This window comes from Myotis yumanensis, unplaced genomic scaffold (assembly GCF_028538775.1).
Source record: "Myotis yumanensis isolate MYYU_CA2020_CCGP unplaced genomic scaffold, mMyoYum1.0.hap1 SCAF_8, whole genome shotgun sequence".
NCBI lineage: Eukaryota > Metazoa > Chordata > Mammalia > Chiroptera > Vespertilionidae > Myotis > Myotis yumanensis.
The window spans coordinates 72,739,455-72,759,285 of record NW_027223759.1 but is presented as its reverse complement, the minus strand read 5'-3'; the positions used below and the strand labels follow the sequence as shown (position 1 = coordinate 72,759,285).

Here is a 19,831-nt window from a genome sequence, read left to right as displayed (position 1 = left end):
GTTTTTCTAAGTTTTGAAAATTTTTTATTGAGGTATATTGATGTGTGACATTATATTCATTTCACGTGTATAATCTATTAGTTTAACTTTTATTTTTAAAGGGTCTGTTCCTTTTAATTTAAACACTTTGTGATTGGGTGTAAAATTGTCTTACATTAATATCCTTGAATATCTGTTTCTCCCACTGCAGTGCGCAAAGACAAAAATGGTTTTGTAGAAATGTGTGCATTTGCATGTTGAAATGGAATCTGATTTACATTGTGCCAAGCGCCATTACTGACAATTATGTAGGCTTTGAAATAAAGTTATGACTTAAAAATACATGTGGCATATGTTCTACTCCAATTTAAAAATATGCCTAGGGGAACTTTCTTTTTTTTTAAATCCTGCTGAAATCTAAACTGATTTAGTGTTTTTTTTCTTTTTATGGATGTAACGTTTATGTCACTCAACTTTTGAACATCAGATAGCTTTAAATCTCATTTCATGTTATAATAATAATATAATTATAATGGCAACTCACACTTAAGGAGTTCTTACTGGATGCCAGGCTATGTGCCAAGCTTTAAAGCAATAATCCTTTCACTCTGCTTTATAATCTCCATAGTTGAGCTGCTCTGTTCAATAAGTACACATGGAGAATCTTAATGCTCAGTTGATATTACGCGTGCACACACACACACACACACACTTGCACACATGCAAACATACAGATGTATGTGCACACACAATAAATACTTGTGAGGAAAAGAAACAAGAATATTCTTTAAAAAATACCCTGAAGTCATGTGACAGATTTAGCAAATTATTTTTATTTACATAGAAATGTGTACACATACTTTCTCTGTACACAGAAAATTCTAAGTATATATATACATCTATGGTTCCCACATATTTTACAATAAATAGTATTTTAATCTTGTTTCTAGACGAAAATAAAAGATGTCTCAAAATATTTCACACCAACCACAAAATTACAAAAACACCTGATGAACTCAGAGCAAAAATTTCAAGTCTGCACTACCACACACTAAGCCTAGTACAATTTTTACAAAAAGACAAAAATGAAACACGGTGCAGAGAGCAAGGAAAGGAAAGGGATGGAGATGCAAAATAGACAGCAGAGCTGTTGACTTTTTCAACAATGTGCTGGGAGCAGTTTTGTTGGTTGGGACTGGTTTTCCTTCAGTCCTCAATTTAATGCTTTATTTTAACTGATATTTTACAGATAAGAAGGGGGGGGGGAGGAGTAAACATCTAAAAATTAACATGTAAAAAAAGATAACCATTCTATGAGTCTTATGAGTTCTAAAAACCTTTTCACTGGTCACCCAGCCCCTCATTCTGTGCTAATTCTGTTCTACCATCCAGGCTGACTGTCCACCCCACAGAGACGACAGCAAGTACACCGACTGTGTAGAAACATTAATTTTTAAATAATTTCAAAAGCCTGATGAGTCAGGTATCTTGGTTATTAGTACTTAATAATAATTGGTAATGTTTACATAGACTCTTTATTTTCACATGGAATCTTCCATTCAAATAATTAACAATGCAAGGAGAACTTAACCTGGGAGGCTGGAAGTAATGAATCCATAATCCTGTAATCTCCTTCTACTTGCAAGTTTCCTCCTTCTGCAGCCTGAGAAACATTCCCTTTCTCCCCATTTCAGAGTTGTTCTACACATGTACAGAAAAATCATACTACCCAATGAGTAGGAAGAGTTTATAGGTTATAGGGTGAATGCAGATTTATGACATTTTTACAAGCTCTCACAGCACTGAATTTGGCAAAAGAATCTGAAAGCATCATGATCTTCATTATTGTTGAATTGACTTACAATACCTCCAGGTTTGCTTTCCCAATACACCAATATTACTACTCAGATGAGAATTATAAGGGCGGTGACCAACATAGGGCTGTTTATATCACACTCACCCAACTCCAGCTCCGATAATAATGTATTTAGTTGCACTGTTGGACTGTAACTTCACACACGAGTGTTGAAACAAATTTCACCCCTTCATCTCTCATCTCAGTAACCGCACAGATGGGGGGGGGGGGGGGAGGGGGTTGGGGTAAACAGCAATAAAAAAAAAATCCCATGTCAGAAGTGCAAGTCACCTATCAAATACAATCTTCTCAGTGACTCTACTGAATCTGCTATTTTTAAGATAACCGTCCAAAACATAGTTCAAGGCAGGCTCATTTCAAGAGCAATGTTTATCACATGCATAATTCGATTCTTTCTCGTTACATGTTGCTACCACTGATGCTTCTTTTAGGGAAACAATATTCAGAGGCCTTCACCATCCTACGTGAAAATGATGGCTTCATAAACAGTTTGACTCTCCCGATTAAGGTACTTACGATTGAAACAAACACACTTTACGTTGAAAGATGCTTCATTTCCTTTCCTTTTTTTTTTTTAATTTGTAAACCTCTTGGGGAGCTAAGGTTCACTGCCATAAACGGGATCCTTTCCCCTGAAGAGCTGGCGTGGTTCTCGGTCCTTCTGATGAAACATAGACCCGTCCCTCCTTTCCCTCACTGCGGACGGATTCAGCCAGAGGACAGGTAAGGGGTCTCACTGTGGTAATTGTAGTCGGGGCAGACCTTTTGCACGAGTTTGTAATCGACGCTGTAAAAGGCAATGTAAATGCAAATGACCTTGAAGGGCTTGGAGCACAACCAGGACACGTGGCTCTGCGTCTGCTCCTGGTAGCAGATCTTGGACGGGTCGAAGTTGCACAGGGCCGTCTTCTTCGCCCGGTCTGTTTTCTCGTACTCGATGCGACAATTGAAAGCTTTGGATTCCTTGGTCTCCAGGGAGGACTGCGGGGACACTTCGAACTCCACCACCTTGGAGGGGGGCACCAAGCTCACCGACACGTTGCCCAGGCCGGTGGAGTTGTGTCGGAAGTAAACACTGAAGGTCCCGTTGCCGTGGTCAACAATCTTCCCCGTGATCAGCAGGTTGAGTTTAACGGTTTTAATGTTGGAATGGAAGTCACCCCAGCCAAACATTTTCTTAAATTTTCCCGTTTTGACGATCGGCCTCCGTTTAGTTCTTGCCAACGGCTCCTGGGCCTCCGTGATGTTGGCCAGCCAGTCCCAGAAGCTGTCCAAGCTGTCCGCGTAGGCCAGGTGCCCGGGCTTCGGGACGGCGGGGGGTTTCACAAACAGGCGCAGGGGGTTGAGGACCCTCGAGTGAACCACGCTGCCCACCAGGGTCCCCGGCCCATCTTTGTCCTCCCAGTCCAGCCCGTCTGTGGCGTGCACCGCCGTCTTGCTGTCACAGAGTAACTGTGGGAAAGAAGAGAGGAGAAGTACATTTGAGATTAGACTTGGAGCACACACGTACTAAAAAGCCAGAACACCCGGGAAATTCTGGCAATATAACTTTGATTCCTGCTCAATAGCACTTGGCACACACAGCTGGCACAGCGGTGTAACAGGACGAGCATTCAATTCAAACAAGTGCATCCTCAAGTACAAATATTAAAATGGTGAATCTACGAAGAAGATGTTTCATTTTAAGGGGTTGATGTGATTTTACTCTGTTTCCCCATCTTTACAATTCTGTCTTTCCAGACTGGGGGAAGAAGTATATTTTGGTCTCTTCTTTAATAAAACCATTATATTTGTGATGTCTTTTCTTTCAAGTAGAAGACCAATCTGGAATGCTGAAGGTTTCTCTCAAGGAGCTAGACACCATCTGGATAGAAGATATAGATGTCTTAAATATGTTTAGACATATTAATTAAGGATATTATTATATTCAAAGACAGGTCATATAATCTCATGGCTTTTGATATAATTCCATCTCAAACTCTGTAACAAAAAAAGAGCATGGCTACTAATAGAGTACTGTACAAAAGTTTTAGCTGAAAAAATATAATTTCAAATTTAGTTGCCTTTATAGAAACATAAATTAGAAATGTATAATTTGAATTAATTAATAGACTGTATATAATGCAATACATTTTATTACAGCTGAATTATACTCTGAAAGATAGAATTGCTAAAAAAGAGTTATATGTACACATGGCTTCTAGACTCCACAGTATTTTGGATCTAATACTGCACATACTTCTTTAGGTTCTTTTGTAGTACTGTAAGCATCCCCGGGATTTCTAAAAAGCATTAGTGAAGTTCAGTATAGATTTTGAGGTACAGAATCATAATATATGAAACTGTTGCCTGGAGTGAATATTTATAAAAGAGTTATAAAGTCTGGAAAATAGAGGTTTCCAGTGGAAACACAGATAGGCTCTTATCTCTAATGGCACCAACCAAGCTGGTGATGACTCTTGGGAAGACTGTCAGCATGATGAAGAGGATGAGATGGAACTGAGGCTGCATTTATGCACTGTTTCCCCAAGCCTTTCAAACGTGGCAAAGCACCTCATGAAACTAGCTTCAGATTATTACAAAAATTATTGCTTTCTATCCAATTTTGAAAAAAAGAGACATAGCGTCGATTATAAATATTGTACTCAACTGTATGGTAGAGTTTAATAACATGTTATCTTTTATAAGTTCTTAAAGGTTTAGAAGTTCAAATTCTAATACAGCTTTGTAAAAAGTCTGTTCACCTATGCCTCATCCCCAAAATCACTTTAGAGTAGGAATTCAAGGGCTTAAATGTATGTGTAGGCTTTCTTATTTTTGCTTTCGGAGGAAAGGCTCATAAAATATTTCGGCCTCTTTGATTAATTTCCTGAAGACTTTGCTTCCTCAAGTCTAGTATTTTTTAAGGTTCTTTTCACTTAAGTTACTGAGGTTCGACAGAAGGGCAAATGGATATGATGTACTTTCTTACTATTTTGAGAACCTAAATCCATACTTCCTCGTCTTAGGGGCTTACACATCTTGAGTTGATACTTTTCTCTGTCTGCTGGTGTTGAAAGGCTAGCATATTCATTAGGAAAAGAAGGAGGGATCTGGCTCAAATATGCTGAGCATTTCTGATACTGTAACCGGCTTTCTGATTTTGAATACTCTTAATTATGATGTGCACAAACCCCATTCAAATCAAAGGGCAATAGCCTGTGGAGGAGTACTGGCCCCAGGCATGACTTGAGTTTCCCGAGAACGGGTGCAGCCTGGTGCAAGAGATGTGCCAGGCCTCTCTCCAGCGAGACCCAAGGACACTCAGGCAGATAAGAAACCCCGCGATGATCAAGGTCCAGTTTCTCTTCTCTGTGATGATTCCTGTTGCCCAGTCTGTTATCTATTTTTCACTATTTCCAGTATTCCATGTGCTCTGCCCTGCTTGGGCAATGGTGACAGACACACCTCCCACTTACTGAGAGCCATAACTTTTCCTTGATTCCAACTTCCTACTCTATTCCCTCATGCTTGCCTCACTTTCTGTCTCTCATAAGGTAAATCTTTTTTGACATTTTCCTCTTTTAGCTTGCCGTAAAAAAAAAATCTAAATTCTTACCTTTGCACACATTCTGCTGATTAAATATTTTTTCACTCCCAAGTATGACAATGTTTGCTGTCAGCAACAAAATGCTGGGACTCCCCTCCAACCCCCTTGTTCTTAAAATGTTTTTTACATTATATATTTTCCTGCCTGGATCATTTTTCTTGACTTAGCACATTGCCCGATTTTCTCCTTACTTTCCTATTATTGAAAACCTATAAACATGGAACCCATCATTCAAGGACAAGTTCACAATCATGAAGAGTCTTAAGTTAATGGGCCTTGGCACATTTTGGAATACAGGACACACCTCTTTCAGAGATAGACATTGTGAGATCCTTCTCTTTTAAAAAAATATATTTTACAGAGAGGAAGGGAGAGAGATAGAGAGTTAGAAGCATCAATGAGTGAGAAACATCGATCAGCTGCCTCCTGCACACCTCCTACTGGGGATGTGCCCGCAACCAAGGCACATGGCCTTGACTGGAATCGAACCTGGGACCTTTCGGTCTGCAGGTCGATGCTCTTACCACTGAGCCAAACCAGTTAGGGCTGTGAGATCCTTCTCTTATCTCTAGGAATTATGTGGTGATTCTGAAATTATTCAATGATGATAAAATAAAACATGGCCATTTACTGAGGCTTTTAAACATTTTTTGAAGATTTTTTTTGTGGTAGTTTACTCTGTAACAACTTGACTCAAACATATGTTACTCACCATAATAAATGAGTGTAAAAAAAAATTCCAAGTTCATCAAATAGCTCAATTAGATGTGATTATTTTCTTTTAGAAGAGCTCCTGAACTCTTCAAAAAGGATTCTCCATATGAGAATTTAAAACAGAATTTGATTTCTACAAAATAAATTCTAACAGAATACTTTTCAGGTTCAAACCTGCCCCAAAAGCCCTTGATTTTAAGGTAGGCCTTTATAAAAAAAATAACAAAATTTAACTATTAACACAGATCTATAATTGTTCTCTGTCCCAGTGAAAATATTCACTGACAGCTCCTATGAAACATGTATGCATATATATTTTAATTTTTAAATATGTTTTTAGAGAGAAAAAGGGAAAGGCATAGAGAAAAAGAAACATTGATGAGAGAGAAACATCATCTATTGGCAGCCTCCTGCATGCACCCCCACTGGGGATCGAGCCCGGGACCTGAGAATTAAACTGGCAACTTCTTGGTTCTGGGGACGACTCTCAACCACTGCGCCACATTGGCCAGGCTATTTCAATTTTTTTCCTTGCCCTCCTAGACCATTAGATTTCTCACTTGCTTTGACAACAACATTAAAGAAGTTGAGAAAAAGCTGTATATAACTTCATCTATTTAATTACTTTAAAGTACACGGACATTTCTCACAAATACGGATTTCCATATCTAGATCCAAATCTCAAGAAGCTATCAGATGAATGATGTATTATTAAAAGAGTAAATATGTTTCTAGTTGTCTTAAAAAGCTGACAATTGCAGCTCTTCTCCCAACTTTCTCTCCCTTTTGTATAACTTCTTCAGCCTTTCCCCCTGGAATATCTTCTTAAAATTTGTGCATCACCACTGCCAGAGCACGCTCTCCTATGGTCGTATGACCCAAGACCACAAGGCTCATGCTTCACCTCCAAAGACCTCATCAGGGACGACTGGGGTTGGATGAGCCACAGTCTTGTGCCCCACAGTCACACACACACTCCCAGCACGGAAGCAGCATGGGAGAAAGAGCACAGGACTTGGTGCCTGCTGACTCATCCCCCCTCGCTTAAGTGTTTGATGTGGACCTCCGTTTTTCACCTACCTGTCCTTTGCTGGTTGGTGGTAAGGACTAACCAGAAGAACAGAAGGAAATTACTGAGCCTAATGTCTGGCAAAGGCATTCGATGACTGATGGCTCTTGCATGGTCCAATGGACAGTCCCATGTCTCCTATTTAAGAATTGTCTTCCGAAGGCGTTATGAATTCTCAGGCCTTAGGCCACTGATTATGGTTAATCAAAAAAATGTGTTCCGTGCCATAGGCTACATTAATGACCGAGTAGAAATCCACCTGCTTGACCCTGGAGCATCCATCAAGTTTCCTCCTGTTTCCTGGCTCACCGGCATATGAGGCCCATCCAGATGGCAGGCGCCGGTGAGCGCTCATGGCCAGCAAATGTGTTTGTGGATTTTTGATCTTTGATTCCAACCTATCAAGTTAGTCAGCAAAGGGAGCTGAAAGTACACCATGTACACGACGAACATCCACAGGGCCCTCATTCTTTGACAATTTCTATGATACAACTCTTGGGGGGAGGTGGGGGCTGTAGGTGTTTCTAAACCTGTTGACAAACCACCCTGTCCAAGGCTGTTGGCTGTTTTCTATAAAACACATGCCTGTATCCCACTGGTTACTTTTGTACCTGCTGAGACTCTCTATGCTAATATCAGCATCACTGCTGTCTTTGTCCCATCATATTACAATAATAATGCAAAAAAACCGCACATTTAAATGCAAGCACAAAATTCAGTTTCAACAAGGAAGAAAAAGAGGAATTGCTGTGCTTTATCTGTTTGAACATTCCCTGATTTCAACACATTTATCAAAGCTTAAGTAATTTATGTCTTGGCAGGGTGTATCAATTTCACAAAGCACACACATTACCTAGATACAATGATATCATATTAGTTTTTTTCTGCATCTTACAGAAGAGCTCAAAAAGATTAATAAAAGCTCAAACCTTCATCAATTAAATGAAGCAGGTGGAAGGAAGAGAGAATATGAATAAGACTGTATTTCATTTCAGTTCTTTTGTTTTTAGTGGGGGGGGGGGAGCTGACAGGTTCAAATCATTCATCATAACAAGCTGAAGTTGAATTTCACTGATAATTAAATGCATTTTCCCCAAGAGGCAGAGAAGCTGCGATGAATTTTATAGTAGCAGATGTGAGAACTGTCACAAATTATGGAAATAATTTATAAACTAAAAAGCATCTTCTTCTGTAAATACTATGTCAGAAGATCCCTTTTCAACCATATCTGCTAGGCATTTTTCAGTAAACGTTTTACAAAAAAGCTATATTGTACAAAGAGTTACCATAAACCCTGCACCCAGTTTCCTATACTGTTAATATCTTACATTATAATACATTTGCCGTAACTGATGAGTCAATCTTGATACACAATTGCTAACTAAAGATCCTACTTTAGATTTCCTTATTTTTTCCTTACTGTCCTCTATCTGCCCCAGAACCCCCTTGAGGATCCCACATTTGGTCCTCATGAATCCTGAGGTTTGTCTTAGTTGCGATAGTTTCTCAGTCTCTCCTTGTTTTCAATGAACTTTAACGTTTTGAGGAGCACTGGTTAGGGTTGTGTAGAATGGCCTTCAGTGTGAGTTGGTCTGATGGTTTTCTCATGGTTAGACTGGAGTTGTGGGTTTGGGGGAGGAAGAAAACAGATGTGTCATTTTTGTCACTTCATCTCAACAGCACGCTAGCACCATGACATCACCGTGGGTGTTCATCTCAATCTTCTGAGGATCCTTCTTATTTATTTATTTATTTATTTATTATTTATTTAAATAATTCTTTATTGTTGAAAGCATTACACATGTACCTCCCTCCCACACCCCCTGGCATTGATCCTCTCCAGCCCGCCTCCACCCCCTGTCCCTGCCCCAGGACCTCACTGGCCCATTGTCTGTGTCCATGGGCCATGTATGATGATCCTTCTTTTAAAGTTTGCTTTCAGAATTCTCACAAGGCTTGTGCATTGTTGTTATCATAAGCTTAGGTTAATTTACATAAATTCAGTGACACTTAATTTAGGGTTAATTAAAATAAGTCAGGAACCTTCAAGCATAACTCTTTACCACGTCACAGAATGATCTCGGATCACCTCATTTTGTTTGTTATTTAGGAAATTACACATTACTTATAGATTATTCTGGCAATATTACATGCAATAACTATGTCTGTCACCATCGATATTATTATGATTACTTAATATTAATTTCTTAAAATTGGGGCCACTTTGATAATTGGTAACTTGATAAAGAAAAACTTATTCTATAAGTTCATACTTAGAGTTGGCATTGCTTTCTGATTGTGGTAGATCCAAGTGCCCCTTTCCTCAGTTTGGAGCCAGTCCCTTGTTCTCGACTCTACACATGCAGTGAGTAAATATCAACCTGTAGATCAGGCATCCTTTGCAGGTCCCCGTTTGCCAAGGGGAATGGGGTCAATGAAAGAAAGCCTCACAGAGGAGCGCTCTACACTCACAGCACTCTGGGTGCGGCAGGACCATGAAAATGCTACTTGGTTTCTCTTGGGATCTGGGACAGTCAGGCCTTTGCCATACTTATGATAAAACCCTTCACTATTCGTCCATCATCATGGTAGCTTTGTTTCTTCCCTGTAGCTGCAAGAGGAGGTGGGTCCCAAACTGTGGGGGAGGAGGGAGGAGAGGATGGGTCTTGGGAGAGAAGAGAGCTTTTCTACAGCCAGTCGCTCATAGGAGGGGACTTAAAGGCATTTAAAGCTTTGAACTTCTGAGGTTCCGATTTCATTCAATAGATAATTATACCATGGTCAGTCCAGGTAGCTCTATCCTATACCATTGTCTGTGTCCATGGACCATGTATGAAGATACAGTGGAAGATACATCACCCCCAGTGGAAGATACATCACCCCCAGCCTGCTGTCCCAGGCCCTGTTTAAGGATTCTAACTGATACGTTTCTTTAACACCTATTGACCCCTCACTCCCATGGTCCTGGGAGTAGGAGCGTCTTGAACTTCCTCAGTACCTGAAACTTTGCACTTGAAGCTCACGGCCTCTCCTGACTCTAACACCCCTCGTTTAAGAAAGTGGGAGGCCTAAGACAGTTGGAAATATTTCCACACGAGTATGAATACGTTTTGCAGGAGCAAGTTTATTGTTTCACTGATGTTAGCCCATACCTGCAATCATATGAATGCTACTGCACGCCTGCATCGAGCTTGCAAATTATCAGACTGGGAGAAAAGGGGGAAGTCTGTGTACAGTAGAAAAGAAACTCCAGTGGCCGAATTGACCCGGGGAAACTGTGCCAAGAGTGAAGGAAGGAAGGAAAGAAACAGGGCAAAGCAGGTAAAAACCGAAGCAGGAAAGAGCAAGGGAGGAAAGCAGAGTGGCATGATGTACTGGAAGGAGCTGGGGTCGGAATACTGGCATGGGAACCTGGCACTGTCACCTGTGGTCCCTTACCTGGTGCGAGCGACATGCCCTCCCTGCATGTAGTCTTCTCAACTGTAACATAGTGGAAGGGGAAGGATGGAGCTGCACTTCCAAAGACATGAAGGAGGCTGTGGGGCAGAGAGTGAACTAGAGTGAGTCAGGGACTTGCAAGGAGGTGAGTTCTGTAGCTTAGAGAAGTGAGGAGACCCAAACTGTGGTCATAAATGTGTGCATTCATTTAATATATATATATATATATATATATATATATATATATATATATATTTCAGAGAGGAAGGGAGAGGGAGAGAGAGATAAAAAAAACATCAATGATGAGAAAGAATCATTGATTGGCCACCTCCTGCATGCCCCATGCTGGAAATGGAGCCCGCAACCCCAGTATGTGCCCTGAATGGGAATCCTCGACCTCCTGGTTCATAGGTCGACGCTCAACCACTGAGTCAAGCTGGCTGGGCTGCATGTGTTTGTATTTAGTCACTGATTCAACACATAGTTCTCGAATGCCTTCCAGGCCCATTATTTCTGCTTGACGCTCTGGGAGCACACTGCTGAACAGGGCAGATATACTTCCTATCTTCATGGGGTTTGCAGAAGAAGCAGGAAAATAAAGAACATTAAATAAATACTCATCATAAATAATATCTCACTGATTATAATTGTCATGTACAGATATCAGTATAAGAGAGCAGGGAGCACTCACTAGTCCTAAACAGTGCAGGAACTGAACAGAACTGAATAATTAATATCTTTATTCTGACGATAGTTGATAATGAATGAATTCATGACAAGAAAACAAATCAATCTTGGTATTTATATTCCTTTTCTCTTGTTCCAAATTGTTTATCGATTTGTTTATAATTACTAATGAGAGTGTGATAACATTATAAGACAGTAGTTATATTTTTTTCTAGAGAAAGGCTATTTTTTTTCTTTTCCCTTTTTCCAGCTTTATTGAGATAAATTGACAAATAAAATTGTATTATATGTATTTGCAGTATACCGTGTGATGACTTGTTATAGATTCATGTTGTGAAAGGAATCCTACTATCGAGTTCATTAACACATCTTTCACCTTGCCTAGTTCTTTCTTATTTTTGTAAAAACCTTTAAGAAAGGGTTCTTAGCAAATTTCAATTATACAATTCAGTATTATTACTTATAGTCACCATGCTATATAGCAGATCCTCAGAACTTACTTATCTTGTAACTGAAAGTACATGGCATTTCTCTTAAGCATAAATCGGCTCCAACATTCAGTTGGTACTTAATCCTGACTTGGAGGTGTAGTGCTCAGAGGTGGCACCTTAGTTGGCCTTGTCTTAGTGGGCCTTGTCTGTCACCCCAAACCTCCTAAGAGCTGCTAAAAATTTATAGTAACTAACCTTGGGTTCTGGGGAAGTTAGACCTTTGCCATAATTATGGTATAACCCTTTTCTATAATTCTATATAATTAATGCAATATATATCAGTGCTTCTTGATAATAAACTAAATATGCTCTGGATAAATAACTATATTCTGAAATAATGTAGATTTGTCTTTATGTTTACAGGTGTGTTAAAATATGCTAAAAGACAACAAATTTGACCAATGTCTAGGATTTTCTTAAGAACTGATGAATGTTGTAAATGAAAGGTAAACAAAACAACCTAACACTTTTCCATAATCGTAGCATTGAACAGGCAGCTATGCCTCAAGTGGGTGTTTTCTGTTTTCTGTGTTTATAATGGTTATAAACAATTTACAGCCTATACTGGTTTACCATGAAACACTTGCCATAATAAACAATGCATAGATTGAGTAGGTCACCTACCATTAACAACGAAAGCCATCCCCATAACTATTTTACAGTATACCAAATATTTAGTCCTCTATTCATCAAATAAAAATATGAGTTTCCAAGATCAGGCAAAATGAGCTGAATGCTCCAAACTTGTAGCTTTGTACCAAGCTGGGAGAGTTGGCTTTTCCTGATAACAAGACTGGCATATGCTACAAGAGATAAATTGATACAGTTCTGTACAAATATTTTTAAAGGCAGCTGGCTTACCCCTCTAGGATATCCTGGGAGCATTTATTAATGTTCTTTCAGTGTGACAATTATTGCTAAGTGCCCATTTGGAAGGATATCTAGTTTGTTTAATAGATATGTTTATAGTGTTATTCATGATGTAATCTATGTAACTAGCAATTAATTATTTCACTGGGGATATTCGTTTAAGCCAAGGACCCCCAAAGTGATCACTGTTATACAATCTAGAGGTGGCTTGCAGATCCCATTATAGCTGAGGAATTAGAGAACCAATAATGAAAGGTGGTCTAAAGCCTAATATGTGTTGCACACATGTAGCTTATATAATTGGATTGTTTTAGCAATTCCGTCCTGTATCCTGTAGTTAAAACTAAAATGACAACCTACTCAGAAAAAAAACACAACAGAACAAAACACAAACCCTGTCATCATCGAACTCAGCACCCCATTAAATTTTTTGCTTGTAAACAAATCTTGGAAAGCATTTTCTCTGGGTAGAAATTTTATAGACTATCATCCCCACTGACAAAACAGGAACATGTATCTACTGCACAACACGCAATGCCATGTTGATGATTAGTGGGATGGCTTGCCCTAGACTCATATTTCTGGGGCTCCATTACAGAACTGTCACGGCAGATTAAAAGAAGAATGGCACAAAGGGAATAATGAAGGATGACAGACTCAAACATATATCAGTGCATTAATTGTACCTATCAATATTTTGTGGCATAATGTGGCATTGTTTCAAAATTCATTTTGCAAGTTGAAAAACAAATGATTGCTTAGGAGAAGAAAGTGAAACAGCGGACATCCTTTCTGCTGAGAGTAGCGAATTCATTTACCTTCCAGATATCTTTTAATAGCTACCCTTTACAATTTCCTAAATTGATACAGGAAACATAAATGTGAAGACAGAAGTCTTAGCAGTGAGAGCCAAAAAGCTAGATTGCAATGCTTGGCAGTAGCTTTATTGCTAAGGTTAAATATGGCAATTCTTATTTTATCTTGATGACAGTAATCTGGAAAATCAATGACACAACCTCTGCAGAAAATAGTACACACACACACACACACACACAAACACACACACATGCACACGCACACACTCTGACACACAGAAATATCATGTGCATACACTTACACATGTACGTGCACATAATTTATATAAATATTTAAGGAAAATGGTGTGAAAGAAAACTTAGATTTCATTTGCCTTAGCATGCTGAATAAAAGGGGCTCTTTAATAAATTATTAACAGGCTAAACACAAATGTTAAAGATGCCTTGTAGTAGGGGGCTGCTATACTATCATAATATCATAAATATTGTGATACGGCCTTACTTCCTGAGTAAAATAGGATCAGATTGCAGTCTCATTTAATGCCAGTTTTGAAAGTCAAGCAGAGTACTCTTTTGATAGTCCAATAGATAGAAGCTGTCCTTTCGCTGTTAAGGAATAAATGGCTTAACATGGTAAGTGGCACTGTCTGTTTTCACCCGTGTGTCCTTACAAACCCCATTCAAGTTTTCAATGAGTGAGAAGAGCTTCAAATGACAGAACACAAAAATACCTCTGAAATACAATGGCCCGGGAGAGACAGCATGAGTCTGTGTCTTGACATCTAAAAGTTGGCATTGAAAAAGGAGAGTTGCAACAGAGGGAAGAGCAGTCAGATGAGGAGTGGAGACGACAGGTGCTGAATGTCTATTGCGTGTAGGCAGAGTCCCAATGCAGGATGAGAAAGCATGGGCGGGCGCGGTACCATGGAGGCAGGGCAGGAGACAAGGTTTAGGAGACCTGCACATGTGTCTTTTACCATCAAATCCATCTGAGAGTTCAATCTTCAGGTACCATTAATCTGGCAATTACCATATGCTGCCTGCGATGGTTATTTTTACGTGTCAACTTGGCTCAGTTACTCAAACACTAATCTAGGTGTTGCTGAGAAGGTATTTTGCAGATGTGGTTAACATCTCCAATCAGTTGAATTTTTTTTAGTCCAAAATGTCAGCACCTCCTGGTTACATTCTTTCACCAAACATGACATTTATTAATTTAAAATATTTTTTCAAACTTTTTAAGATACATAGTATATTTCGCTTAAATGTAAACATTCAGTCTTTGGGGATTTTTACAGAATCCTACATAGATGTGCTGCTTTATTATGACCCAAAATAACTATGTTTTGTAACATCAGGGACAGTTTCCACACTATAAAATACCTATTTAATAAAAAACACAAATGCATAGCACTTGTGCATATGAAACTAATAACTGTGTTACAACTACTTTTGCAATAATCATCCCTGACATGTATACTGAGAATTACAGCATCTTCATAAGCAATCTCAGTTGATTCTTACACCTCCTTTGAGAGGTGTGCAGGGCAGAAAATAGCTTTAGAGAGCTTAAGGGCTTGTCCAAGGTCCAAGTTTTGAGAGGCAGCAATACATCTAGAAATCAGGTCTCTCGTGTCAAGTCACTGCTCTTTCCACCCTACCACTCTAATGGGCCTGATACCCAAACAAAACAAAACAATTCCTCAATCAATACTATATAAATAATAGATCACATGTTCCTTATAAATAACATTTTTCTCATTATAACGTGAAAAGTTTACTCTAGAAAATGAATAAGAAAACTGAGGAAAATTAAAGGCTGATAACAACTGTTAATATTTTAATATTTAATCCTGTGTTCTTCTATGTAATATAAATAACACATATTTTATATGTAATCTTTAATTATTTATAAAGAACATATGTAATATTCAGTTGCATAATAGCTCAAATACTCTATAAGAAAAAAATCTTGCTATTACTAAGAATAAAATCTAGATTCACGTCAGGGTCAATTTCCTATAGAGCTCTCCTCCATAAATCTTGAGAGGACACTCAACTGTTCTCTCATTTCTCACTTAAGTCCAAATCAGAGGGATCTCAGATCATTCTGGGCAGAAGCAAAATCCCTGTGCTCTGGGCCAGCTGGGGAGGCAGCCCCACCCTCAGAGCCCAAGGAGTCTGGTCAGCCCAGGTCTTTGCATCTCCAGCTCTGTATTCAGAGTCATTCTTTATTTTGTCCCTCTGCACTTTCCAGTCCAGGCCGGCGACATTTTTGGTAAAAAATTCTTAAAATCTTGTCAATATCCTGTGTAATTCACCGGGGCCCAAGCCACCACCAAGAGTGACCTCCACACACCTTCCAGATACAGCATCTCCCTTCCTGGTTCATGCTGAGATGGTTGCTGGGATCCATGTGTCATACACCTGAGTGTCTTTAGCGAAAGTTGTCCAGTCACACCTTTGGTGCTTTTCTCCAGATAACTAGCTGGACTCTAAGTAAAGGAGATTAATCTTAATGTTGTGAGTGGGCCTCATCCACTCAGTTGAAATGTTTTAAAAGCAAAATTGAGGTTTCCCCGGAGAAGAAGAAATTTTGCTTCAAGACTACAGCATCAAACTGGAGAGTTTCCAGGGCCTGCCCTGTGGATGTGGGACTTGTCCACCCCACAGCTGCAAGAGATAATTCTGAAATAGAGTTCTTTAGATAAGTATTATCTATCTATCTATCTATCTATCTATCTATCTATCTATCTATCATCTATCTATCATCTATCTATCTATCTATCTATCTATCTATCTATCTATCATCTACCTATTATCTATCTATCTATCTATCTATCTATCTATCTATCATCTATCTATTTATTATCTATCTACCTACCTACCTACCTACCTACCTATGATCTATGTATCCTACTGGTCCACATCTCTGGAAAACTCTGATACACTGCCTTTTGACTTAATATTTATGTCCATATGTGAATATCTTATATTCATGACTCAAGGGTGTCTCTTGCTTTCTTAGGTTGTCCACAGAACCTAGCAGGTGCAAACTTAGGGTTAAGTGGCTCCATGTTGCTCCCAGAATAAACCGTGAAAATTTAGATCAACTACTTGTCACATTGTTTACTATTATATTAATTCATTTTTACTTGACTTTTCCTCTTGTAAACTCCTGGATGACAGCTACTATGTCTTGTTCACCTTTATGTCTCCAGCACTTGTCACAGAGCTCAATTCACAATCAGTGCCCAATAAAAACCGAATACATCTATCTGACTGGCACTGCATAACATCCTAGGTCTTTCACAGCATTTTATTTCCGTAGGCTTTACTCTTAGGCTACTTTGGGAAATGTTTTAAATCTTAAATAACACCTTGCCGATAAAGAAATCGAGTGGGAAAAATAGTAGAGATGGGAAATGAGGAGTTACAAGCTGGTAGAATGGAATGGAATAATAAGTAATACTTTGATAGAATAATGAAACATAAATAAAAACATTTAAAAATAAGATTTGAAAAAGTTGGTATAATTATTAAGAGAATTCACTTATAGAGTTTTATAAACATGACTGAATTCTATTAATTTCAAGGGGTAATCATTCCCATGATGTCTTCCACAGTGTGTAAGCTGACATTAACTCACAGATTTGTACCTTTACCCTAGAGTTTATCTGGAGTTCAAGCTCTATAGATCTAGCTTTCTAACAATTTCACTTGAATTGAGCCATGAAAGTATACAACACCAGTTTTGCACTTTGTAAAACACAGTATGATTGTTCCATGATACTGTAAGTAGCAGTTAAAAATGAGAAAGGACATTTTTAAAAATTGGGGATCCAAGAAGGAAGGCTCTTAACTGAAACACTTACTTATATAATCTCTACTGGGTTGCATTCTGTTTGTACAAGCCTGTGAACTTTTGTGCCTTGCTGACAGCTGGCACAGTAGCTACACATATTGGGACTTGGCTAACATTGGTTGAGGCTTCTTTCTTGGTGTTCGCAATCATTTGCAAGCAAGTTCAGAATCAGTCTCTTCTGTCTCTCTGGCAATCTTCCAATAGCCTTCCTCCCAACCTCCCACACCTCTCTTCATACCTGGTGCAGAATCCTAGGGAAGGTCAAACAGGACTGTCCTGGGGCTAGGAGGTAATTCAGAACCGCAGGCAGTGGCCAGGCTCTGTCTTACACACCTTTCTTGTCAAGCCACACACACTAGGCATTGGGCCCAGTGAGTTTTCTAAGTTCTGGTTGTGAACCTTTAAATAGCTTCCTATTACCTAGTGCAGTGTTTCCACACTGAGCAATGATACCTTTTCCCCCTTAAAGTAAGCTTTGGTAGAATCTCAGTTATAGTATACAAGAGACACCAATGTTATTTATTAATGCATAATTATATATGAGTTCAAATGTGAAACAATTATTATAAGCTTCATGAATGAGCAATGAGGATCTTAAACATGAAACTTCAAATTAGAGGTAATAGATGATTGTTGCAATCATAGCCTCGGAATAACTTATGGCAGCACCTCCTCCACAAAGTGTCTTTGACCATCTGATGGACTTGGTAATTCACTACCTTTGGGGCTCTCACCATTATATTCCTACTAGAGGCCCAGTACACAAAATCTGTGCACTTGAGGGGGGGTCCCTCAGCCCAGCTTGTGCCCTCTCGCAGTCTGGGAGCCCTCAGTGGATGTCCTTAGCCCTTAGGCCTAAGCCGTCAGTCAGACATCCTTAGCACTGCCACAGAGGCAGGAGAGGCTCCCGCCACTACCACTGTGCTCACCAACCTTGAACCTGGCTTCTGGCTGAGCAGCGCTCCCCCTATAAGAGTGCACTGACCACCAGGGGGCAGCTGCTGTGTTCAGCGTCTGCCCCTTGGTGGTCAGTGTGTGTCATAGTGACTGGTTGTTCCACTGTCAGGCTGAAACTGGCTCTCTGACATTCCCTGAAGAGTTCTGGATTTCGAGAGGGTGCAGGCTAGGCCAAGGGATGCCACCAGTGCATGATCAGGGCTGGGGAGGAATGTGGGATGTTGGTTAGCCGGAGGGACTGTGGGAGGGCTCCAGGGTGTGTCTTGCCCATCTTACTCAGTCCCCATTGGCTGGACCCCAGCAGCAAGCTAACCTACTGGTCAGAGTGTCTGCCCCCTGGTGGTCAGTGCATGTCATAGTAACTGGTCGACCAGTCGACTGTCTGCTCCCCGGTGGTCAGTGCACATCATAGTCAGCAGTTGAGCAGCCTTAGCATATCATTTAGCTTATTACACTTTGATTGGTTGAAGGGCTAACTGGACAACTGGACACTTAGCATATTAGGCTTTTATTATATAGCATAATAGCACTGAACTGGCAGGTCTCCCTTCATGAGGCTGAAGTCCTTAAAGATAGAGAGATTTTCTTATTCTCTGCTATATTACCAAACCCAGCACAATGTCTAAAATGAAGGAGACAAGTTTAGCAAACAAATGTTGCTGAAAGAGCATAACGCTCCCCATAAAGTGCCAATATCATTTCAATGTTAGCTAAACGACTTGGTTACATTTTCCCTTGAGATTGTATGTATCTCAAAATCATAAAATATTTTTAAAATTATTGGGGATCAAACTCATGATGAATAACTAAATGGGTTTATTTTTTTCATAGGGAACCTGAAGAAAAAAAGTCACACTTTAAAAAGAAATAAACAATTCCTGATGGGGTCCTGGCCACTTTGGCCCTTGGAGACTTGAGTATGCTCCCAGCCTCTGGGATTCAGAAGAGAAGGGTTTGGTGCTTGGTTGAGGTCAGATCCAGGAAGGGATCTGAAAAAGGGATGTTGTGGCTCATCCTATTTAAACAGGGAATGAGAGAGAAAGATTGCTGTGGAGAGTATTCTTGGGTGCCCAGGGAAAAACTTGCACAGCATCTTTTGATTTGCCAGAAAGAGAGTACACTTTTCCAGGAGTGTCACATATTAGAGAAGGACTAAGAAAGGAGTTATTAAGAGAAGTTACAGTGTTGTGGGAGAGCTTCATTTTTTCAGACTACAACCTAAATCACAGGTAAGTGCTCCATTTCGTCCAGGACATGCTTAACAAGCTATCAAATAAGTCAGGATACTTAGTAACCAGTGGAAATCTCCCCAATGTGTTACTGTGAAGAGGAGCAATCAGTGATGCACTAGGTCAGTGATGGCGAACCTTTTGAGCTTGGCGTGTCAGCATTTTGAAAAACCCTAACTTAACTCTGGTGCCGTGTCACATATAGAAATTTTTTGATATTTGCAACCATAGTAAAACAAAGACTTATATTTT

General features: G+C 39.6%; 1 protein-coding gene across 1 annotated transcript in view; it reads right to left on the bottom strand.

The window, feature by feature from the left end:
• Positions 1 to 885: 885 nt before the first annotated feature.
• Positions 886 to 19,831, bottom strand: part of NXPH2 (neurexophilin 2) — a 105,017-nt gene continuing 86,071 nt past the window's right edge. The window contains exon 2 of the mRNA XM_070423504.1: positions 886 to 3,307. Within this exon, the coding sequence (XP_070279605.1) occupies positions 2,564 to 3,307 (744 nt within the window). The 3' untranslated portion in view covers positions 886 to 2,563. The remainder of the gene's footprint in view (positions 3,308 to 19,831) is intronic.